Source organism: Apus apus, chromosome Z, assembly GCF_020740795.1.
Source record: "Apus apus isolate bApuApu2 chromosome Z, bApuApu2.pri.cur, whole genome shotgun sequence".
In the NCBI taxonomy this organism is placed as follows: domain Eukaryota; kingdom Metazoa; phylum Chordata; class Aves; order Apodiformes; family Apodidae; genus Apus; species Apus apus.
In genome coordinates this window covers 41,692,631-41,718,902 of record NC_067312.1, presented here as the reverse complement: position 1 = coordinate 41,718,902, position 26,272 = coordinate 41,692,631, and the positions used below count along the sequence as shown (strand labels likewise).

General features: G+C 40.7%; 1 protein-coding gene across 6 annotated transcripts in view; it reads right to left on the bottom strand.

Moving 5' to 3' along the window:
- Positions 1–25,776, bottom strand: part of LOC127395306 (transducin-like enhancer protein 1) — a 93,345-nt gene extending 67,569 nt beyond the window's left edge. For 2 of the 6 annotated variants that reach the window (XM_051642032.1, XM_051642033.1), the window contains exons 1-6: positions 24,461–25,776; positions 23,717–23,817; positions 22,056–22,119; positions 21,919–21,963; positions 3,096–3,158; positions 2,065–2,169 (exon numbers count right to left, since the gene is read on the bottom strand). In XM_051642032.1, the coding sequence (XP_051497992.1) occupies positions 2,065–2,169; positions 3,096–3,158; positions 21,919–21,963; positions 22,056–22,119; positions 23,717–23,817; positions 24,461–24,484 (402 nt within the window). In that variant the 5' untranslated portion in view covers positions 24,485–25,776. Of the gene's footprint in view, positions 1–2,064; positions 2,170–3,095; positions 3,159–21,918; positions 21,964–22,055; positions 22,120–23,716; positions 23,818–23,995; positions 24,062–24,460 lie in introns of those variants that run through there. The other 4 variants (XM_051642035.1, XM_051642036.1, XM_051642034.1 and 1 more) reach the window with 3 other exon arrangements.
- Between the last annotated feature and the right edge of the window lie 496 nt (positions 25,777–26,272).

Genomic DNA, 26,272 nt, shown 5'->3' with positions numbered 1-26,272 from the left:
CTGAATTGTCAACCCAATTTTATGCTATTCAGATTTTCTAGGATGCACACCATCCCTTTCAAACAAAATCAAGCATATGTCAGAGCACGAAACTTATTGTGCAGCACAAGATAATTATTGACCATGTAAGACTGTGAAAGATCTGTGACAGACATCTAATTTTACCATTATGTATATGCATGCATATACATGGTCAGAGAAACTTTGTGCCCAATGTGTTAATTCCCTCGTTCCTATTTTTGGATTTGTATGGGAACATTCACAAGTTTTTCAGAAGACACAGGAAAGTAACTCTTCCGGCGAATCTGAGGAAAAAAAATAATAAATAAAAAAAAGGGTGGAGGCTTCTATTCCAGCTTCCAAAGAGCTTTCCTCCTCCCCCTCAAAAAAGTTCTTAATCGCATGTGGTACTTATAGATCCTATTTTATCCTATCTTTTAAAAGACTATATCATATAGACTTTAAAAAGAGGTATACAACACGCTTGAGATAGGACAGCACAACTTAGTCACAATACATTTTGCTAAGTCCAGCAAGAATGTTTAAAAATACACTTTAATATATATTTCCACTTACTGCATAAAATGTACTTTAGAACTAGTTCATTTTAAAGGGTTTTCTATTCCATTTTCATCCTCAAGCAGTATTTTTAAAAAATGCAAGAAACTATAGTTCTCAAATCTTTGCTAATCAAATACCACAAATGTACACGTGTTGTATTTCAAAGATCAAACCAGGTATTTATAAAGTAATTCATTACACAAGCAAAGCACACAGGAGATTGTGACGAATACATATGTAATTGTGTGGGTTTCTAAGAAATGATTTTCAAATCAACTAAGTAACAGTCAAAATTTCATACGAAGGAGAAAAAACAGCGCAGGTTTGAAGGGGGATATGTTTATGCAAAACTAATCTGTCAAGTGTAATAAAGCAGCTTGAATAAAACTTAAGCTGAAAATCCACTGAAGCTCCACATTTCAGGAAGGAAAAGCTATTAAAAGGAAATGAAGGTCACCCAGTTTATTTCACCTAATTGACTGCCAATAGCTTACCACAGGCAAGCCAACTGCAGAGCTGCAATTGAGAAACTGATGAAAGGAGAGTTTTCAAGCTGAGGCTCATTCTTTTAATTCTCCTTCACTCCTATTTTTTTTTTCCCCCATCTCCAGTTGGGATGTAATTTTAAGCACAGATGGATTAACTGGTTCCATTGTCTGTAGATGTCACAGGACTATGGCACTGTTAATCCGTACAGCAGCATGTCTAATTATCATTACAAAGTGTCTGAGGGAACTATAAAGACCAGCAGGGCATCTTCTCACAAGCAATTAACATAAATTGATAAATGAGTAATTTGAATCTGCTCAAGGCGCTCACATACAAATAAAATCAGAAAGGATGGGTTCTTGTTTCGGCTACTTCTTTTACTTAGTCTGGAAGGGCAGAAAACATGAGAAATATTCTAGACTTAAAGGCAGGAGAAATGAACTCATGCAGTGGAAAGAATGTATGGCTCAGAAAGTTCATTAATACAAAACAAATGACTTGTGATTGACATCCAGTCACAAGCAACTAGTATTAACTTATTTCAGCACATTTAGAAGCACATACTTGGTGAAAGGCTACTAGAACACTGTATCAGACAATAATACTTCAAAAGCAAGTGAAGTTCCTTTTCAGTAGCTTGCTAATTTAAAATTCATGAAAAATTCACAAGAAAGGGAAAGAAAGATGAATAGTTGTACAGGCTCCAAGAACTCAAGTGTCACAAAAAGCATGAGGCAAAGGTAACGAGATCAACTGACATCCAAACCCCACAAATAAACAAGCAACTTTCCTAATAATAATTTTTCTTGCAGGGAAAGTTTTGTTATGCACAGCACTACAGAACAAAACAATGTTCTAACAAAGTAAACTATTAACTTTATCCCTGCTAAAATCCGTGTGAAGCAAAGCAAACACTTTAGTAACACTAGGCATCAAAACCATGTTATATATCAAAACATTAAGCTTATTTTTTAAATAGCGAAGCAGAAATATATGAAAACAAGTTATACACACTGTAGGAGGTAGACCTGGAAGGCCACGTACCCCGATGATGGCATTCAGTTCAGCCATGGTCACTTGTTTGGCACGTTCTACAGCTTGAGCCACTTGCTGCTGATGCTATTAAAAGAAGAAGGGGCACGGGTTGGAATTTGTGTTAAAAGTATGAACCACACAAAATCAAACTAGAATCACAAACACCTGAATAACCAGTTTGTCTGCAGAAGACCAGGCTACCTGTTGCAAGACATCTTATGCAGGTAAAAGGTAACAGTTCCTTATTTCTCACCTGTTCTAAAGCAAACAAGAGCCCTGAAGGCAACCAGCTCACCTCTTCCCCTATGCCACTTCAGTATTAATTTTCTGGCAAATGAATAATCAGGTTCGAATTGAATTGACAGGACTATAATGTTAACTTCACACTAGTGCCACTTTCAACATTTATATAGTCTGTGCCAACACAGCAAAACCTACTGAAATTCCAATCAGGGAAAAGAAGTGCTTCATTGAACTCAACAGGAATTACAAATACTCTTTGTAAAACTGTAGAGTCTGAAAAGGCCTATCAAAAATAGCAGGCTTCAAAATGTAACAGTAGCTGCCCACAATATGCTACAATCGCAGTCATTCTGACCAGATGCACATTTGTAACCACGAAGTGTTTTGCACCTGAGCTAACTACTCACCTTTTACACTAAAATTTTATAACAATTACACAGAAAAGGTAAGAATGCTTATTTCACTAGGTTCTTATTTGACAACTGAATATTCAATAAGTAATCACCATAATTAGAAACTAAAACATTTTTGTTGCTTTGGTAATATTTTACTGAGTTCCACCGTCAGGCAATGAACGAGGCTGAACCATTGTCGCTAGCTTGAACTCAGATTTGTTAAAACCGCATTAGCAGGGGTTTGCACACTTCAGCTGTAACAGATGTTCCTTACACTTGTGTATTGTGATAAAATTGACATCTTAAAACTAGCTAATTTGCAAACAGAAAAGCAACATAATCGCACTTCAACAGCTGAACAGTTTTACTTACTTCCTGAGACAAAAACGGGATGACTTGTGCACAAATTGTATTCAGCCTCTTGGCGATCTCTGTCTATAAAGGAAAGTATTGTGATTAAAACTGTATTTGTTGCCATATATTAACAAGGATACAGAATTAAGTTTGCACGGTAAAGTGACAAAAAAAATCCGCATCCTTACTATGGCAAATACAGATAGTTAATATAAAAACCCAGATGAGGACAGAGATTTAGTTAGCTACTCTTAAGACATCTGCCATGTCTAAAGCATGTAATCTGTATACGTATTCAGGCACAAATCTGGTCCTTGTACACAGCTCATTAACAAGTAAAACATTTTTTAAACCCATTAACTCCAAGATAAAGCCTTTTAAAATATAGATTTATTATTACTCAAATTATCAAGCAGCATAACATGAAGTTGACATGCATGGAAGAAAAATGTTTCTTGCATGATCAATTTTATCTGCCTATTAGAAGGTAAAATTAGTTTTGCTGAAAGAAACACACCATTGGGAGTACAAAAGAAATACCAAAACAACTGAGGCAGAATGGAGACAAAAGATACAGACTTCTAAAACATCCATAGTGAGAGAGAATTGAAGTGATGAAGACAAGAATGAGATCAGAAAACATGATAGTCAATAATGCAAATTCGAGAAAGTGTGAGTAACAGGAGAACAATAAGGCTAGGAACCAGCACACAACAGAACAATCTTTTACTGAAAGCAGCAGAGAAGTCAGCAAGACAATGTGCTGGAGTCCCACTTTTCAACAGCTTTATGTATCCCTTGCTCTTCTATCTCCTGTGTTTGCCATGCCAAACATACACAGGATTTCTGCTGAGGTACAGGGATCTTTTTCTCTCAGTACCCAGTCCTACCTGGGCTCACAGCTTCTCAGACCTATATATGTGCCCACCATTCAGAACGACCATTATAAATAACCCTCAAGGTACTTGCACAACTGCAGTTTTCCTCAGAAACATCTGCAGTTACAGCAGCACAGATGCACAAATCCAAGATTAACATCCAGATGTTAACACAGCCTACACACAAGACACTGAACAGCTTTTGTCAGTCTCTGTCACATCATTAATCCTACAGATCTTGGGTTTTTTGTTCTGTATTTTTGATCCCTGTTGAGAATCATTAGGTCTTCCATGAAATTACATACAGAAACCTAAGAAAAGATAAACTCTTTGAAAAAAATCAGAAGAAAACTGCTAATTCATCTGTCAAGCCTCCCCAGAGCCTTTTCCTGAGCTCTCCCATCATCCTGTGTTGTTTGTTTGGTTTTTTTTAAGAGGACACTGCAATATGCTAATTCTTAAACATCAGTCAAGTACCAATTAGGATACAAAAGCCACACCCCACTCTTTTATGTCTCAGCAGACAGGTCTTTTGGGATCTAAATACATCTAAATATGGGAAGCTTTAGCACCTCTTCCACCAACTCTGACAAGACACAGGGAAATACTTCATAGCACTGATACTTAGAAAACATCATGTCTCTCTGATCTAAGCTGAAGTACTCCATCTGACCAAAATCTGTTAGATTTAACAAATCCATTCTAAAGCTTAACAGAGAAAAAGAGTCTCCAAAGCAATTCTGGGATGATTTCTTCCTAGGACAATAACATTCCCCTTAAGCAAGGGCAATGAAGTGACAGGTGCTTTACGAAAACCTTTGTGACCTGCGACAAAGGAACATACCTCTACACTCAACAGAAACAGTATTTCACACAGTTCCACAGCAGTCTGCTTCTGTTTTGTGCGGCCGATGATCATAAAATACCCATCATTCTGTGTGTGGCTTTAGTACTTGTACTATATACATATCAGCAAAAGCAATACCAGGAAGTTCACTTAACTATTATAACTGATCAGACTTAACTATTACTACATCCATAGGTACTTTCAGTGCCTGTTAACAAGGAAGAAAAATCACACAATTGGGAGAAGTTACATAGTAGACGGCATTTTTCTAAATACCTAGCACTTCTCTCCAGATAGAAAGGTAAGTATACCATGGAAAGAAAGACTGTTGCATTACGATCTATTTGCCTCATGTTTAGCTAAGAAGTTTAGGCTCCAAGAAGTTAATTGCCCAAGAACAATGCGTTTACCTTTGTTTTCAGGACAGAAGCCAGGATGAATCATAGCAGGTTATAAAAGGGGAAAGAAAAAGTAAAACAGGAAACTAATTAAGTTTTTACTGAGAAGTTCTTCAGCTTGTGTGGCCTATACTAATCTCCCTGTTCTGTAATACTGAGAAAAGAACCCTTACTGTAGCTGTAAGAAAAAAAAAAAATATATATTTTCAGTAGAGTCTATAAAACATGCAAGTTGTCCATATCATTTGGCTTTTCTACACAAGTCCCAAATATCTGACCTTCACTGTAGTAACTTAGCATATAAGACAGCACACAGTGAAACAAGAGAATATAACATCATGCAATAATTACCAGTCTCAAGACAGGTCAATTAGATTTTAAATTTTCATATTTTCTTTTTTAAAAAGGGGGCATAAACAACTTCCCCTCTTTTCCAATCTTATTTAAAAATTATTGTGTCAGTACAATAGTATCTGACTTAATTTCAGAACTGAAAAAAATTCAACCCTCTGACTTTGTCTTTACCAAAGCAGGGCATTATTGATGACTGTAAAGGAACAGCATTCTTAATATTAATCCACAGCACTGGATAAACTGAAACGTACATGCAATAAATAAGGGGGTCTTTTGAGATCTCCCACTGCTGTTAAAAGTGCCAGTTAAGAGACACTAAAAGGAAACTCAAAAGACTATTCTATCCTTTGTAATAAAAGCCTGCTTACATTTGAAAGGCACTTAGCCTATCAGCTTATTTCCCACACACAATTAAATAAAGTATTTAAATTATTTATCTGCTATGGTATTTCATACATCTTCTGTTTGCTACCATCAAATGCTTAGTAAAAACTATCTTTATTCAAACATGCTAAAAGTATTTTTGTTCTCTATTATGTTATTTTTTAATGCACAACTCATCTAATCTTTCCCATCAGGAGTTGCAAGAGGTTGTTTTCAGAACTGAGGGACAGGAACTTTCATTACTTTAAATGGACATCTACCTATTCATAAGGCAGTGTACATTCATCCATCAAAGTGAAATATCTTTGAGAGCACATATGTATGCATATGTGTGTATGTAAATATATATACAAATTCTTGGAAGTTAAAACCCTTTTTGAAGGTGTCTATGAGAGTTTCGTTAACCAAGAATAGACATCAGTAACTGGTTGCATTAGAGTGAGGTATATATTCCAGATTTGGGCTTGTCCGTTTGAAAGTCTTAAAAAAAAAAGGTACTTATTAGTTGCTTCTAGAGGCCTCCCAATATAACACAGTTATTACCTAACTGCTGATCTTGAGACATGTTGGGCAGTCAGAAGAATAAGTAAACAAAGAAAATTTTGCAGAAAACTGCTGGAGCATAGACAAACATGGCTAATTGCTCAAGTTCTTTGGCTCCTTCATAAAGCAGACTGTAGAAGCTTGCATCGCTTACGAAAGCTCTCCTAGCTCTATGGCAGCTCTTAGGGAAGCATCTGAAGAGCTCTTAATTGTTTGTGTTCTTAATACAGAGCCTCTTGAATACATTCATTTTTAATAGAGGACTTGAGTGTGGGGCCCATCAAAGAATGACAAAACTACATCACTCACTGGTTCTTGCTGTTGTAATGACTGTCTTTTGATTTATTCACAAAAGGTTAGCTTGTCAGAACCCCAACTGAAGTGCTACCCTCCTTTCTGAAGTATCATTAAAAATTAACATGAAGGAATTCAGCTGCATTTTGTAAAATTAAGTTGAGCCAACAGATTTTTTTTTAACTCATGTAATTTTTTTGCCTTCATTCCATCTAATTCAGGACTTAAAAGTTTTGACCTAACCATTGCCAAATTCAAGTGTTAGTACTTAAGTTTGTCTCTTGCTAAAGTGAATTCTTAACACGACAAAGAACAAAGTGGCCAGACTAGTTACTAAATAAAATATCCCTTTAAATAAGTCATTTTACTACGCAGTTAAGAAAGCGCTTGTATACACACAATTGTAATTATTTTCCCTCTGCATCATTAAAAAAAGTATCAAAAGTGTTTTCTTCTACAGTAGTCTATTCAAGATCATTTTGCATTTTGAAAGCCTGTACTTTTCAAAGCACCATCTAAGATACATTTAAATCAGCATGACTTCTTAAAACAACTACAGATTTTTGTACTGGAATTAACAGAAAGACATATAATACAAGTATCCAAACTCTAACTGTATTTCTCACCACACCTAACAGCCATGTGCATTTTATGCTAGAAGCCTAATGTACAGGAACCTCCTCTCTCACTTCTGAGTGAAGAATACAGCTTTTGTCTGAGAAGCATTAGTTAATCAACTTTCAGCTGCAGAAGTTTCAACAATAATAATTTTGGTTTTGCTCCGGTGTATACCATACATGTCCCAGTAGAGATCTGAGCTATAGCATCCACGATGACGTAAAGCACAAATTAAATCTTACAACCCACTAATTTTAACAATCAGTTGTATTGCAACAACTGCTCTGTTACTAGTGCTAAGACTCCACTTGTAGTCAGGTGGGGATAGGCTCTTTTCCCAGGCATCTAGTAACAAGACAAGAGGGCATGGCCTCAAGTTGTACCAGCAGAGATTTAGATTGGATATTAGGAAGTACTTCCTCATGGAGAGGGTGATCAGACATTGGAATGGACTGCCTAGGGTAATGGTGGAGGCACCGTCCCTGGATGTGTTCAAGGAAAGGCTGGATGTGGCACTTAGTGCCAATGTGGTGGTGTCAGTTGTAGGCTGGACTTGATGATCTTAAAGGTCTTTTCCAGCATGGGTGATTCTGTGATTCCTCCAAGCTGTCAAGACCATCTTTACAAAGCAATGCTCAGCCAAAACATCCAGTGTGTGGCAGAAGCCTGTTATTCTTTCTTGCAAATTGCACTTCATGTAACACAAAGTTAGATCAGTATTTAAAAGCATGCTATCACCATTTCTCAAGGACACGCTTATACGTTCTAATTACATTTTAAGTTACTTTAATTATTTCAACCCAATTCTGAGAATTGACTTTTGTCACTAGGTTGGGAAGAACACTGCTCTTAGGAACAACACCATTAAAAATAAAGCAAGAAAACTCAAAGTTCTAAGGATACTAAAATTCCTTTAAAGCAAAAGAACCAGAGAATCAGCCTTCAGTACACAGAAAAGAACACACTGTCAAATCACATTCACAAATGCTTTGGAAGGCAGTTTTTAAGTACACTGCCTCCACTTACACTTTCAACATGCAGAAACTAAGTAAAACACTGAACTCCTGGAAGAACAAAATGGGCTTCCTGTCATTTACACCATGTAACATAGTAGTCCACTTGGGAGAAAAAGTCAGTGTTGCACTTTTGGTCATTACTGAATCATGGAGATGAGATGAAAAATCGCATGTTATGAGAGCACTGAAAATTACTTTACTTCAGACCAGTTTTCATCTCCATCTGTCTAACAGACAGGGACAAAAGCCTTCTTTTATGGGACATGCTTGACCATTTTTAAAATCCCATTTGCAAATCAGAACTCAGAAAAGTGTATATTTCAGAAGTCCTTAGGTAAGAAACTGCATTAGTATATTTTAGTCTTGAGCTAAAGTTTAGTACCCATTTAGTATTTACATTTTTTTCCGCAAAATCAATGAAATAACCATGCGGTCTTTATTCTTTTTCTGTGATTGAGATCTTCAAAGACAACAAAATCCACGCATTTCCAGAGCAATTACAGAAATGAAACATTTCTCTGTGGTTAGCTCTCTGCATGCTTTGCTAGAACTTTGTTACAGAAAGACTTAGGCACTTGCAAAAATTTGTCACTAAGAATCCGGGGGGCAGACAGCATTGTGAAATTTTAATTAAATCTCAAAACTTAAATATTTGAAAACCTCAAATGATTAATGCTAGCATTCTATCAACATTGCTGTTTATGAGCTACTGAATCCATGTTGAGCACCAAGATATGCATACATTATTAATGTCCTTTGATTTAAAACTAATTCACTACAATCTGTTTTGGCAATAGCTGCAAACAGAAAAAAAATAAAGGCAACGTCATTTAAAAATGTAGGCCCCCATAGTATATCAATGTCAAACAACAGCATGTCAAGCTAAGATTCAATTCAGGTAAGTGCCACTGCCAAATCTTCTTGTTCCCAGACGTGCTTTAAGATTATTTTATTGCTTAAAATTTAATTTGTTCCAACTCGCATCTCCATGACAACGTTGGCTAACCCTGCAAATCATTTCAGTAATTGGATATCTTATCTTTCTATTGCTCTCAAATCGAATGATTCTGCTAGAACTGAGGCAGCCAATCAAATTTACAGGCCTCCTGAGTAATAGATTCACACGAGTAGCCACACTCATCTCCCCTTTACCACTGTATTAACCACCCTGCAACAAACTGTGGAAGTTGGCCTTCAAACTCTTTTATTTTAAACACTATCATTGCTAATATTCTTACCAACAGGAGAGAGTGGGAAGGTTTATTTTCAACAGATACTTGAAATTCAAGCTGACAAGTGGCAACAGATAGCATTCATTTCAGAGACAGGAACAATCTCTATTTTGGGCATAAATTGTCAAATTAACAAGACATATCATTAACATAGACAGCTTTTCCTCTGTCCCACATTTTTATTACTCATTTTAGTTGTGAGGGCAGTTACCCTCAAAACCCCAGAAGACTGGCATGAAAAAATCTAACTATGAAAAAAACAAAACACCACCACATTGCAAGTGGGAGTGCAGAGAGGAAAAAGTACCAGAAATATTAACAGAATAAAAGCTCAGAATGATAAAGCCACAGAATGCTAGATGGCTTCCGAAGTGAAATTAGTTTGATGGTTTTTTTTTAATTAAGTACCTAAACTACATTTATCTGAATCACCTTAGATGTCAGTTTAAATTACAGAAAGGTCATGTTAATGTAAGCATAAGCTACATACCATTTACAAGTCAACAGCTCAGCTACACTTGCCAAACTTCTACTACAGATTTGGACTTTGTGCAACTGTAAAGTGAAGAAACGATATATTTCAGATGTCTAATTTCAATGCTTTCTGTAACAACAAAGAGAGGCCGCTGTGTAGCTCTCAATGAACTGTACACAACTGCCCATCCCACTTGCAGCCGTAAATCCTGTTGATCCTAAGCCAACTGGCAACAAAGAAGGTGTTGTCAGGATGTTGTGCTCCTTTCACACATCTTCACTATGTCAAGACTCTTCTTAAACTTGGCTAAACAGGACAGTTATCACATTTCGCCTTTAATCCAACTTTAGCCCATCTTGCTCAAGAACTTGCAACTTCAGGAAGTGTTTATCCAAATTTTAATTCCACAGCTTAGTCTCCATGCATAAGCTAACATTCAATACACACAGAAGTATTTACATCTCTACAGCGAGCACACATTATTATTTGACTTCCAAGTTGTTTTCCAGCACACAGAGATCCCACTTTTATTTAGATTCCATGAAGTGTTGAGCTAGTCAGAACCTGACTCCAAACCAGAAAAGGTCTTGCCACCTCTGCTTCCAGAGGCACGCTTTCTTCAAACAATGTTGGAGAGATCTCAACTTGTCCAATGCCTCAACTAACTTAGTCAAGCACTTCATTATAAGAAGGAGGGAAACAGACATCTTAGCAGACCATGACATCAGCAAATTAAATAGGCTCAACAGGAGTCACTCATCACATAGCAGAACCGGCCAAAGTACCAGGAGAACAAAGCTGGGAGCTTTGTTTGCGGAAAACAGTAAGTAACCTACTGGATGAGCTCCCCCCTCTTCCCACAGGGCTACATTCTTACGTGCTTTTGTGGTGCTCTAGAAGAAGCACAGTCTCCAAAATCATTCATCACACTTTGCATTCTTACTCTTTAGGACATTAAAAACTTAATTTACTCTGGACAACTGAGCAAGACTACACTACATAAGAACAAAGAAAAGACAGAAAGAAGTGTAAAAGAAAGGAGGCCTAAAAAATCAGCAGTCTATCTGTAACTGTTATACCCCTATCAGAAAAGGGCTCTGTTGGCTTTTCATGTAGTTTAGGACATTATTTTAAAACAAAAAGTTATTTCGCTGTCACTCCCACAACTCGCATCCATATTTCTACACGCATCCTTCCAGCACTTGCCACACTGAGCCACTTTACTGAGATGGTAGCAGGAGTCGGAGCTCTTTTGCCTAGCTGGAGAGCTGTCTAGAACCCCACAGCTTCTAAAAATAAGAACATAAGGTTTCTCAAACCAAACACCTATGTTTACAGTATGCAAGTTAATAACGAAGTTCACATCGGGATTTAGCCTTTATCAACATGTAAGAAAGACTATCACAGCAGTAGAACCTGGACTTGACTACAACAGTAAGAATGCTATCTGACAAAAAAGAAGACATGCTAAGACATGGGCATGCAATATAGGGAAAGAATTCCTTATGTTACATTCAACAGGTCTTCAGAAATAACAACTCAATTCAACTTACCAAACAGGACACGTGCACTTTTGCATCTTAAAACATTACAATTTACTGTATATTACATTTTACAATACTGATTATATTCACAGCACAGACTCACAAGTCTGACAAGCCAGGGAAACAATTTAAGGCCTTAAAAAAGTGTTCAAATAAATGTGTCAGGAGCCATCAAGTGACTCACTAATGAACAATAAGTTAAGAGGATGGACAACTCTCTTGTTGCCAACTACCAGAATTAGCCATCATAGAAGTTTTCGAAGGAAGGTGAAAATAATTAATATTCTCACTATGTGGGAAAAAAGCATGGAAATCTTTTAGCAAAACTTTGGGAACGAGTCAGTAAGTTTCCTCTCTGTCTTATTATTTTTGTATATATAGTCTGTTGCTCACAGAAGTAAAAAAGATACAATCTAGATTAAATTCTAACAGAGAAGAAATTCTTGAAACTTTCCAAATATAAACTAATCTGATCCAAGACTCACAACCCCTGTAGAATTTGAGACACTGCAGAATCATTGGGATAGGAAGGAAGACTGAAAAAACCAGTATGACTTCAGAAAAGCAAATGCCAACTGGTAATTTCAGCTTTCCAGGACCTGCTACTGAGTAGGGAAACAAATCTGCATTACAGAGAGCTGACATTTTCTTTATGAAACAATATTACGGACATCTATGACAGTATGGAAGAGGAAGTGACAGAGAAAAAAGTGGAGGGATGGAATTGTGCCAAGAGATTAAATCCCAAATCCTTAACAGACTTCATTCCAACAGGAAAGAGCACAGGAAATGGAAACAAGGTCAAGTGAGGCAGTATGAACACATCCAGAACAAGCACCTATTTTTGTGACTATGTGCCATTATTAAGTGACAGCTACTGTAAAGCTACTGCTCTATAGGTCAGAATGGTCAGAGGACAACAAAAGTTTCAATTAGAAAAGTAAAGGCATGGTCAAGGGACACCAAGGCGGCCAGAAAATCTATACTTTTTTGCCTCTGTCTTAAATATGCAAAAATCATTACTAACTATATAATTAACATAAAATACTAGTTACAGAAGGCAAATACTGCAGCTTACACAGTAAAGGAACAGAACACAGCATTGCAAGTAAAGCATCTTCAAGTTGACTAGAGCTGATGAAATAAAAGTAACATATTAATGAGACTGAGCAGCTAGTGGACACCTTGCAGACGTGCAAATGTCAAGTGGATAGGAACTATGAAAGGACCGTGCCTAACAGACAGAAAACAGTAAATTTAACCAGCAACGAGACTCCAGCTTAGTAACTATTCTATGAGTTTGGGGCACTAAAAAGCCTCTTATCCATAAACATCTAGAAGTATTTTTTAATAGTAAACAATGCAGGAACTACACAATGTCCAAAAATGTAATCTACTTATAGCTGAGAGAGGTAGATGTTAAGGTCTTTGCTGAGAATCTGACACTTGTAGCGCTACAAAAAGCAAAGCCCAGCTAAAACTTCATGGGAACAAGTACAAAACTGTATGAATACATCCTTCTCTTCTGCAAATTAAGAAGTTCTGCATGCATGAAAGGTCCAGTATTTCTTCAGTATTTCCCACTAACAAGCATAAAGATCTCTTCACTTGCTCTAATCCTTAATTTGAAGAGAGCTTCAAGCTGAGAAAGACAGAATATGGTGGAGAATAGCTTCAGAACCCACTTTGTAGTGAATGGACAAATGGACTATAAAGGAAAAAGGACAGGGATAAATGGGGATAAAGGACCATAGCATGCCTAGACAGGAACATAAAGGAAAAGGAAATAATGGGCCAGGAAGGAATCTCTTGGTCACAGCAGATCAGAAGTTGAACATAAGTCAATAGCATGCTGTTGCAAAAAAGGCTGCCACTGCAGTAAGCCCTATGCTAAGTAAACCTTCTGTGCTACTCAGCATGGCATTTCCTCCTCTGAAGAACTGCACTTATTTGAGGCACTGTACTTCAGCTGGGCAACAGCATTCGGAGAATGAACAACAGACTGCAGAGTATACAAAATGCAAAATAAGGCAAGGGAATTATCAGATCTTGCTATCAAGGGTGAAGAAAATGCATAGCAAAGAGCTGAAACAGCAAAAGAAAAGATTCAAGTTGTAACTGAAGAAGCACTTCAACGGCAGAGACATAAAAGCACTCTGATACCTAAAGAGCTCGCAAGTTGCCACTAATGTTATGTCTTTGCTAATAGATATGACACACTAGCAACAATGGTACACTGGTATAGCTGATCCTGTTAGGATATTGGAAGGCGCTTCCTAGTGGAAGTTGGAAGTTATTTCCTAGTGCTGTGATCTTACAGTTCATATCTCCATTTCAAGAAGCAACTTAAAAGCTTCCCTTTAGTCTTTTTAATTAAAGACTTTGTGTTTGCTTAACTGGCAATTTATGTCCATCGTTTAAGACCACAAACAGCTAGCTGTCTGCAAAGAAACAGCTGGAGACCCTATAACGAGTTACAAAAATAGAAATTCAGAATTACTTCACACCCAAACTCACACATGAAGAGATGGATGAGAGTTGCAGTTGTGGGTTACTTTGCTGTAAATGGAAACTGTTGTGGCAACATCACAAAAAAAAGATTTTTCTATTAGTTGTTTTGCCCAAGAAACTGAGGAAGTTTCATCCCCTCCCCATAGGAATTTAATCTAAACTTTTGCATTTTCAAAAAGTTGGGATCATCATATCATGAAGCTGAAAGCACAGGAAATCAGGGGGTTTAGAACACTTGGGAAAAAAATAATAAATAGCAAGATCTCCACAGATCATAAAACCTGCCCAGTTTCAGATATCCTTTCCTTTTACTGATCTAACAAAAGCCAGTTTCCTCAAAGACATAATACCTAATTAAAGATGCAGCCAAACAAGTATACACTTTCTTGCTCCCCTTCTCCAAAACTGATAGCTCTCTTTTTGATCTTGCTCAGTATTCCATAGAAGCCTTTAACATGGCACAAGTAGAGGTGGCAGCATTTTGTTCTCTAGATCAGTTTTATCCTCAGCCATCTACTAGCTGTTCCAGCACAGAGAAAGAAGAGTCCTTCCCTTCTAATTCAAAAATCCATACTACCATTGCCCTTGCAAACTGCTAAACAAGCAGTATCGGCAATTCACTTGAGTTCAGTAATATATTTACTGCAAATCCCAATGGCTTGCCTCCTAAAGTAGTTTTCTATTGTGTCTGTTCATGTCAATACACTGAGTGGTCACCTTACAAGTTGCTTTGACCGACTGTTTACAGAAACATTAAAAGCTTGCAGAGAAATAAAAAAACTGAACAGGAAAAAAACACACAAAAACAAACCCCACAAAAAGCAACATCCTACTGGGGGAGGGAAGAAACAAAAACAACAACAAAAAACGTACATCAAAACACAAATTGTCCTCAGTTTTCTCTTTTGTTATCACATAGCCAAAAGGCTAGTTAGCTCTTCAGATCACTTGAGAAACAGAAAATATTTCCAGATATGCAGCCCTGACACAAAGCTTACGCAAAACCCCTCAAAGAGCTTTAATCTGTAATCTAATCATCTGTGCTAATCTGTTCACACATCTGACCAACATCAAGAAAAGGTGAGAGCAGGCCAGACAATGCCCAACTAGAGATTAGTCTCTTCTTAAACACTGTGCAATTTATCATTAGCCACAGAATACTATTATTATAAAAACTTCAGTAAAACCTACCAAAGTGATTAATTTCCTGAACTGTTTTCCCCATACTAGAAAGTATTTTATAACAACTAGGCTTGCTAACAAGTAAAACAATACGCAGCACTTCCAAAGTTAAAATGCTACTACCCCATGAAATAAAGCTATGCACATTTTTCTATTTCCAACTTCACTTAAACATAGTGTGATACAGTTCCAAGCAAGACAATTCAACACCATTTACATCAATCATGACACAGCAACAGGACAAGCTCATTTTTTTTGAATACCAAAATAAGCACATCATTCAGCTTTCTTTTAAGAGACAACCTTAGGAAGCAACTAGGTTAAATTTCATTAGGTTTAAAAATCAGAGTTCAGTTAGGAATAAACTCAGTTTCAGCAAGCTCTACTCTACTCTTCAATCATCTGCAGCATAAACAGGTCACTGGTGGAATTTCAGAGAGGCCTTTACTGAAATCTATTTTACTAATATATTCAACAATGCAGCCTGGAAAAGATGTTAAGCAGTGAGAAGGATGCTTGCCTCATAAGCAAATTCATTCAACGTAAAAACAATGGCTTAAGAACTGCAAAGAGATCTTACAACTTTAAGTGGGCAATGAAAAGTATTGTATATAAACAAAATGTATGTACACTGGAGTAGCCACCCCTAGCTTCAATGTAAAATGATGGCTCCTGAGCTTCCAAACATCATTCATGAACAAAAACTCAAATGCAAAAGGTGACTCCAGCAGTCCATAATTTCATAGCAGCCAAAAGAGAAACTGGGTATTGGGAACTTTGCTAAGAAAAAAAAAAAACAAACCTCACACCAGAAAAAGATAAAAGCATCTAGAAAACAGAATTATGTGATGATAATTATGTCATAATATACACTTCTGGTTCACCTGTATCCTGAGAATTACACACAGTTCCCGTCATTTCAATAGGCTAAGTTCAAAATAATAAAGTTTAAGGGAAAAGCAAAGATGATAAAAGAAAGCTACACACTTTTGTAGGCTGGGACTGCCCAACCTGCAAAGAAGTCAGGTATGTTGCGACAGAGGTATACAATTTTAAGTGCATTGAAAAAGAAGCTAGGCATCAGCTGCATGCCGGTTCTTAGAACTAAGGGCCATCAAATAGATAGTGTAAACCAAGCTTAAAGCAAACAAATGTTGGTTTTAGTCCTACACCTGTGGATGTCCTACACCCACAACAGTACAGCCAGAGTGTAAACACACCAGAAAGCAGATTTGCAGAAGAGAGTATAGGTGTCCTGGAGGACAAGTTGGATAGGCATCAGCCCCACACCACACCCTTATGTTGAAGAAGGCTACACTTTATTTGAGGATGCAAACATATGACTGTAGCCAGCAGGTTAATTAAAATAAATTGTTCCCATTACTGTTCTCCTTTTTTGGCAAAAAGGAAGATGTTGCCAAACTGCAATAAGTCAAAGTGACACCAGTAAGATTAGCAGGGAATTGGAGTACACAACATACCAAGAAAATTAAATTTGTTTAGTTTCAAGAAGAGGATGAACTGGATAGGAGAGGTGATTGCTGCCAAAGAGGTGATTATAGAGGTGACTAAGCCAGGCACTTCTTGGAGGGGCACAGCAGAAGAACAGAAAGCAGGCAATGATGATGAGTGCAGAAAGGCCAAGCCCAAGTTAGTGAAAGAAACAGTTTTTCACTATGAGGGTGGGTCAAACTCTGGAAAGTGTTGCTCAAGAGAAGTCACACAAGATTACCTCCACAAAGTACTTAAGATACCTTCAAAAGCACAGGCTGTAAGTTCATGTTAAACATGGGACCAAGTGCAAATACTTTAAAGACATGACCAACAAGTAAACATAAGGACTGAACTGTTCTACCTGTTTTAACAAATATATGCTGAGAAAAAAAAATAAAATAAAAAAATCAGGAATTCCCTGTCGACTGTTATATTTCTCCTTTCTGAACAGGACCACATCAGCAACTACCATTGCACAAATAGCTATATTCAGTGTCCAATCAGAAAGTACAATGCAAAAGACAAAAATAATGGTGTTTGATATAAATGCCATTAGATATGCCTAAATCTTACCTCAAGGAGTAAGATAACCTCATTAATTTTAAAACAACAGCTTTGAGTAGAACTAACAGCACTATGCAGTCTTCTCATAAGTGCTAGTTTAAGTTTAACAATGTAGCTGGTACAACCATGTTTCCTCTCTCCCTCCTATACCCAGAGAGGAACATGAAATTTGGTAAACCACGTGTAAAATGCAAGATGATCAGGTAGTATGTAACATACGTACAGTGTTTACACTGTGACGTATTTTCAGATTAAGTTGTGTATGGAGTTGACATTAATAGATAGTATCTGACAATATAGTTATCTAAAAGCCACGTGGAGATGTATTTCACAGATTGCCCTGGATGTGTCAGGTAACACCTTCACAATAATGCTGGCCTGAAGCTTAAATGTGGTTCAAAAGTAGAGAAAGTTTAAAACATGGCTCCAGTCCTTCCTTTCTCTTTTCAAACTGGCAACTCTAATTGTTGTTGAAATGCTTGCAATAGTGACACAACTGTACTCATTTAGAAACCCACTATTTGTAGAATAAGAACAATTTTTTTGAGTGAAAAAATACTATGTCCCAATTAACCTTATCATTTTCTCCTTTAAATAAAACCAGGTTTTGCATGTCTTGTGTGGCAGTGCCAATTGTTACATGCTCTTGAAACACTCACTGCACCCCATCAAAACCTTAAGGAGTCATGAAGTTTTTCATTCCGGTAATTAAAATTAAAGTAGGGGAAAAAAAAAATATATAAAATTTAATTTATCTTTAAATCCCTTTCAACAACACGGCCATCCTACTCAGGAGCTGTAAAAGAGCTAACTAAGCTCCTTAATTCCCTTTTATTTAACCCACTCCTGAAGACAGATGTTCTAATGAGATATCAGTAGGAAATTCTGTCCTTTGCCATAGAGCATTAGAAATTATTCCATAAAACAGTCTAGGCTAAAACAGACATTTAAATCTTGTAGAACTGGTTAATACAATGCAGTTTGGAAGTTTGTATACTTTTCTACAAGAGGCAAGGTACTGAATGACAGGTCTGCCTCCAAGCAGGTCACATAGATCACAAGAACCCATCCAGAGAAGGAAACCTAGCTGTCACCCCTGGGACAGCATAAACCCACATACTGTAGTAGTTTATATAGTCTGTCAGTTGGTTCAGTAGTGATGATTTTTTTCTTTCTTTGGCTGCCTGCCACTGAACAAAAGCTGATCTTGCACCTAAACAATCCAGACATTAAACACACAGGAAGCCTTATCTTCTGACTTATGACATAAGATGACAGGTAGAGCTGGTGAAAATAAAGAGGTACTGTCCTGATGGCCAAGGGCAGCAACAGTACTTTAAGTACAATGGGATTTTTAACACCAAATCAGCTCTACGTCTTGCTGATAGCATTTGATGTAACTACTTTGCCAGCCACAGAAGTCATAGTGGGGAAAATCTGACTTGGACAGTAACACATAGAAGAGAAACCTAAGACCACGCAAAAAACAGTATCTGAACCAAGTTAATCAATCCTAAACAAATCCTCAGATGCTTGTTCCTGTTTCAGATACACAAAACTTGCTATGCACTTTAAAATAATTTCTCTGAAAACAGTGTAAGAAGCCACACACAACATCCTCTCAAGAACTACCCTCTGAAATTCTTGAAACAACATTTAAAGATTCACATAGAAATGAGACCAAAAAAAACAAATCCACAAACCCGCCACAAGTATGCCAACATGCTGACTACTGTTCAGCCAGCAGACCGAAAAGCAGCAACAGTACCTAGATGTATGCACACTGTTATGCAATTAAACATCGCAAAGTGCCAAAGCTGAAGCTGTGATGGAAGCCTTTCCATGGCCATTTCTGGATTCAAATGCAACATATTTAAGTGGAAAGCTCAGCAGTACAGCTGTTAGTGTATGGGAAGTTCACTACAATTAAGTCTGTTTATAGCAACATTCAAGTCTCAACTAAGTTTGTTTTACTTGAATTGTAACAGATTACCAAATTAAAATGAAGAAGGAACTGCTGATGCAACTGTATTAGTACAAGTCCCTTTCATATGCCAGCAAACTCCAACTGCTTCATTTCATTACAGTGACTCTACCTTAATACTGACATACACATCACACTGCATAAAGAAACACAGCTGCAGAGTAATTTTTTGTTTTTCCATCAGCAGCCCAAGCATTCTGAAGGGCTTCACACAAAGTGGGCACAGCAGCCACATAGGATACAGGCCTTAAAAACGTTAAAGCTTGTTCAGTGGAAAGTTTCCCCATCAGTGCATTTTCCAGTAACAAAGATGTTGTCAGAAATGGCAATTTTTCGTGTCCCCCGTTGATGCCTTACTAGCACTTAGTTATAAGCCATAAAGCAGGAATAATTTCAGCCTGTCAGGAGTCTAGCTAATGCCCAGTTTCCCCCTAGAGAGAATTCCTGTCAAACGTAATGAGAGCTCCAAAGGCCCCCTCTACAACAAATGAGCACTTAGGACATGCTGGTGATCAGCCAGCAAAAAGCATCAATTTGAGCCTGGCTACACCCTTGGGGCTACACGTCACCAGTTTTAATAAGAATTATGATTACTATCTGCCAAAAATCTCCTCAGAACTTATTGTCAGCAGTGGAAATTCAGAAGAATGTCACTGGTAGGGTATTGGGGTTTTTTTCCTGTAATCTAAGACAACCTACATACTGACTTGTAACATCACTTGACTTCCTCACTGCAGACATCTAAATCAAGAGCCTTTAACATGAAGGTGCAACTTTTATCAGAAATCAGAATTACTTAACATGTAAAAGCTTAGTACCTGAGGTTCAAATTCAGGGGTATTTATGCCATTAAAAGCTTATTCTTTTTTTAACAGCACACACAGAGCAAGCATGCTCTTCTCTCCTCAGCTAGAATCAACATGGGTGTAATGCTCTTGTCATAAATCTTAAAAACCCTCAAAGTATCACTGCCTACAGTCACCACACATACAGAACTTTAAGCCGCTGCAATACACAGATGTTAAGGTCAAAGTGGAAACCTCTGTTATGACACTCTTCAATCTTGTGGGCTTAATTGTTTTTATCTAAAGTTAATTCCTACTACATTTACTCAAGTCACACGTTCTCTTAAAGTATCTTCTGTAAACATTCATTTTACACTAAATGAGACACCTATACAGTTGTTGGCTTCCTCACAGGTTACTGAGTGCCACTAAGTTGTTTAGGAGAGGAAAAAAAGAATCGGAGAAGGAAATCTCCAAATTAAAGCCTGGAAAAGCCAACTCATAGAAAAACTGACATTATTCTACAGAACAAGAAAAAAGGAGACTAATGTAGCTACAGTACAGAAACAAGTCAAACACTACTATAGTTGTTCTGTCTATTCTGTGCATTATTTAAAAAAAATAAATGAAGTTGTCATAATATTTTTTTTCTTTTATTGGCATTTTGGATTTAAACAAGTTTACTTCCAAAAATCAAGAGAATACTACCCAGTTTTGCAGATGAAGTTATTATGGAATTATAATATCACATTATTGAATATAGTATTTTTAGAGGAAAACACAACAAAAAAAAAAAAATCAAAGAGTTCAGGGTTACAAAAGCAAAATTCAGCTCTGCAATTCACTTGCCTAATGAAAGCCTTTGAATATACTGAAGATTCAAAGCCTGAACTAATCAATTTCTTCGCTGTGCCCTAGCCGGTCAGCCATGCTCTTTAATTTAGTGAAACAAGAGTTTTAGATTAAATAGCATGTACGCATCAAGAAAGAATTGTATTGTTGCACTTTGAAATGTGTCCAACTGTGCAACTTCATCTAATGATAATTTTTTTTTAAGAGGCCATCGATTTCTGAAAGACTTATTGTACCAGCATCTTGATGAAAAAGTGAATGTCAGCATATATATACAGAATACTTATACCCTGCCATTAATGCTTTATTTGGCAGACAATGACTACTCAATTGAAGGTCCTCTGGGCTGAGCAATCATTTAACTTTTCTTCTCTTATGAGGTCCTTAGTGTCTTGTTCCAGTTCAATACTCTTTTTATTCACCATTATAGTGGCCATAAGTGTGAATTTTATGGGAACTTGCAAACTCATAGTCATAACAAGAGCTTTCCAAGTCACTAATCTTTTCATACCTCTAAATGGCAAAGATCTGAGCAACTATCACTACATAGTCTACACATGCATAAGACCAGTTCCACATATCAAAGCATTCATCATCAACCAAATAAAACCACATTAAGTACCAAATAGTATTTTTGAAATCACAGACACGAGAACTTTCCTATTTTTGCCAACATCTTCTGAGAACAATACCAAAAAAGATTTGTCACTCAAACTAGTCTATACCTCATTTGACAGCAAGTAGGCAAAGGTTTACTAATCACAGCTACAAATCAGCCTATTGATTTAGACACATGATACAGTCATCCAAACATCAAGAGAACACCTACATTTAAATGCACTACGCTAACTGCAGATTTTGTGATTTAGAAAACAAAATGCCTTACCTGTTTGTGCATTTCAATGTTTAATCCATACGACATTTCATAATACTGCAAATAAAGGAGCACACATTATTTTCTTATGCTGGCTTACACTGTATTAGGAGATATTTACTGAAAAAAGTAAAAACAAATACACTTACCATCACATAGTGCCTCTGCATTTCTGTCTTTTCGCTTGCCAGTTTCTCACATTCCAATTTAAGGCTACAAAATAGATCACACTTTAATGTAACTGTTATGTCATTTGTTTTGACATCCTCCCACTTAATTTGTATTTTGACAGAAGCAGTCGATTAAAAAAACTCATAAACTAACATGCAAATATAGAAAGAAAGACTTAATTCATACTCTAGATACAAAGCCTGAACAGGAAATTTAAAAGGTGTTTCATGGGTGTTGTATTAATCTCAAACTGTCTCTAAAACCCAAATATATCCAGTCTTCACAGTCTGGCAAAGAGTTGCTATGAAGTGCTATAACTTTCAAGATCTGAATTTCTCTGAAGTGCTTCTCAGCAGTAAAACAGAGGTATTACTTAGTGGACTATATTTGGTGAATTACTGCCAGGTAATACCATTCACATTTACAATTACAACTTGAGTATGTCTACAATTCTCAACCTTAAGTACACTCTAGCTAATATCTTGTCCACAGCTTGAAAATTAGTAGCTTTGATGATTATTTACTAGCAAATTTGTTTTCTTAATTGCAAATAACTTGCTTTTGGTACTTGCATATCACACAGCTAACAACAGTATAATTCTGAGTACTTTCACAGAAAGATGCCTCAACATTCCCCTTGTTCTCTGGCAAACTGATGTTCTGGGTTTTTTTAATGACACTAGCAAGCATCCTAGGGAACAGTCAATGTAAACCAGCATTTTTCACTTTGAGCTCCAATACCAAGTATTGATAATTTTAAAGTAATAAATGGCTTAAACAAGTTAAAAATTTTAGATAACACTAAAAAAACAATTTTAGATAAGACTAAGACTACAGTATCGCAGGAAGCCTGATCAAAACCAAGTGATTTCTAACTGGCAAACCTACGAAGCTTTCATTCCTATCCAGATCTTGCAGGTGAAATGTAAGAAATTAAGGAAGAGTCAGGCCCCTTAACGCCAATGATCCTGTGCACGCAAGAACCCACAATGTGAATCTTTGTAGAGACCCCAGCAGCAACCACAAACTCAACAAAAATGCTCGAAGGCCAGCACAGCAACCAGATACACACATGCCGTGGCTTCAGGGGATTCACATCAACTTCGTAGGAACACTTCTGTGCTTTAACAACGCTTTTTGGCACGTGGGTATTTGGGTAGTCTTTGCACTACCACCACACACAAACGAGCAAACATGACAACTAGCCTCCTCAATTCTCTGTGCCACCGAACTAGCGCAGGTCTTCTCTCGACATACTTAAAAAAAAAAAAACAAACAAAACAGAACCTCCACATAAGGACCTCTTAACAAGTATTATTCGTTTCTTTAAACGCATACAAGCGCCGAGCCGCTCCAGCTTCGACTCTGCCACCCTTCCACAGGTGAAGAGGGGCAAGAGGACCCAGGCTGGGCACGGCTGCCTCCTCCTTCGCGCCCCGTCCACCAGGCAGCCCCGCCACGGGAAGCGGGGACCGCGGCTGCCGGCGCTGCCCTACACGAAGCCGGCAGGGTCCGGCGGCGGGGCTGAGCCGCGACGCCGCACGCCACCGCCTGGACGCCGCCGTCCAGTGCAGCCCCCCGTGCCCGGCCGGGGACGGGGCAACGACCCCCGGCCCCGAGGCGGCCCGCCGGCGCTCACCTGTGGTACTGCGCCTGGAGGAACTGGAACTCCTCCTTGATGCGGTCCAGCGACTCCGGGATGGTGAATTTGAAAGGCTGGCCCGCAGCCTGGTGCGGGGTCTGGCGCGGCGGCGGCCGGCACGGGAGAGAGAGGCACGTTCAGACACAGCACGGCCGCCCCACGGCGCGGGGGGCGGCGCTGCGGCCGAGGCCGGACCGAAGGGACGGTAGCAAGGAAGGAGAGCCCGGCCCGGCCCGGCCCGCCCCCGCCCCGGGGCGCTACGCACTCGTTACCCACCTTCCCGTCCCTCATCTGCGGGGGTCGAGGATGACCACGCTCCGGGAACCGCTCTGGCCCCAACCCACCCGCTCCTGCCGCCGCCGTCTATCCGAAAGCGGGGCGTGCCGGCTCCTCCCCGCCGACCCCCGCCGAGAGGGCACGGTCGGGCACGGCCTGAACGCCGCGCTCGGCTGGGAAGGTGATGCTGCCCAACCCGGCGGCGACCCCCCCCCCCGTCATTCCCAAGGCAAATAAGTTGCCCACGAAACACAAGAGGTCGCGGGAGGGGCGCGTCCCCTCTCCGGCCGCACCGACAGGCAGGATGCAGCGCTCCTCCCAGGAGGGACAAACTTAGGAGGGCGCCCGCTCCCCTCCTCAACATGGGGGGAGCTGGGGGTGCCGCCCGGAGTGCCCAGCCCCCGCCCTGCAGCCAGCCCCGCGCACCCACCCCCACTGAGAGGCGGCGGCCCGGGCCCTACTTACGGGGTGCCGGCTCTGGGGGAACATGGTTCCGGCCGCAGCGGGGCTCTCTCGCAGCGCGGTTCTCGCGGCGAGCCCCCTGCCCTGGCTTCACAGTCGGGGAGCTGAGGGGGCAGGAGAGCAGCTACACCCACCGGCCGCCTTCCCTCCGCCGCTGCGGGCAGGAGCGGGGCGAGGCACCGTTCAGTGCCCCCGCCAAGGAGACATCCTCCGGCCTCGGCGTCCTTTGTTTCGTTGTTCCGGGGAGGGCTGGGGATGCCCGGGGGAGGCGGACGGTCCTCACTCGGGACTGTCCCCGCCGCTCCACGCTCCTTCGGGGGCGCTCACAGCGCCCGGGCGCGGCGGGACCCGATGGGGCGGACTTGGGGGGGTAGGGGGCGCGGCCGCAAATAATCCCCCTTTCGGGCTCTCAAGTTGCCGATGCAATCGTACGGCCGGAAAACTGGGGCGGAGGCGACTCCACTCCCCACTTCTGCCTCTTGCCCAGAAGGGAAAATCCAGCTGGAGGAAACGGGACGAAGTGTCAGCGGCGGGACTGTCGCAAGCCAGAGGGACGAGAGAAAATCTCCAGCGTGAGCCGCGGTGTTCCCGGGCGTCGGCGGAGGAGCCAGGTCATCGGCAAGACACGGAGCGATGAACAAGAGAAGGCGGGAGGAGGAGGAGGAAGTGGGGGGGCTCCGCACAGCCGGCTCTGGTCGGAGCAGCTCCAGTAGCACATGCACGAAACGCAGGCGGACAGAGGAGGGAGAACCACACACGCAGCAGAGACTCTTCCGTTAGTTTCAGAGAGGTCCTTCGGACAAAAGGAAAACAAAAACCACTCAAAATGCCAGCTGGCCAGACCCGCCAAGCCGCCAGCCCCGTCGGGGAAAAAAGAATAAACTAAAAAAATATATACTTAAAAAAAATACAAATAAAAATAATGAAAGCGTCTGTATCCCGGCTAAATCAGACGGGAAGCTCCTTCGTGCAACGGCACCACCGCAGCCTCCTCCGGGCAGGCGCGCATCGGGGAGCTGCGCGTCTCACAAGAGCCCCCCGAGAGCGGTGCATCGCGGCGGTATCACCATCAGCATCCTCATACTTCCCCTCCTGCGCGCTGCCCGCTGCTCCTCGCCGGCCCGGGATAGAAAGTTCTCCCCGGCTGAAAAATCCGAGCCGAGCGGCCGGAGACGGCACCGGGCCCCTTTCCCTTTCTCCCTCCCCTCCGCGCCGGCCACGGGGAAGGAAGGGGCAGCTGGGGTGGCGAGGCGGGGCGCTGAGCGGCCCTAGCGGAGCACGACTCTCCCGGTCCGTCCGCCCGCCCCGCTCGCCTCAGCACGCGGTTTCACACTCCGCCAGCTAACCAGCCGCCCCGACCCGCCCACGCCGCCGCGCCTACCGGGGCCGCCGCCGCCACCGCCCAATCGCCAGCCCCGCCACCAACGTGGGGCCGTGACGCGCCCCGACTGCCCGGACCAATGGCGAGAGCCGGCGTCCCGCCGCCTCTCAGCCTTTCCCTGGGAACCGCTCCTGCCGGAGCGGCAGGGGCGCCGAGCGCCGGCCAATGGGCGGGCTGCGAGCGGGAGCGGGCGGGGCGGGGCGGGGGCCGGGATGGGGGGAGGCTCAGCTGTCAATCAAAGTAACGTGGGGCTGCGCGCGGGGAGGGGCGGGGCACGCTGCGCCTGCGCGTGCCGGCGGGGGGGTGGCTCCGGGGCGGGGCGGGCCCGCTCCCCGGGGCTGGTGCGGGGCTGGTGCGGGGCTGGTGCGGGCGGGGGCTGGAACTTGCCCAGGGCGGGCCAGGGCGTGCAGCTCGGCACCTCCCGCCTGGCAAAG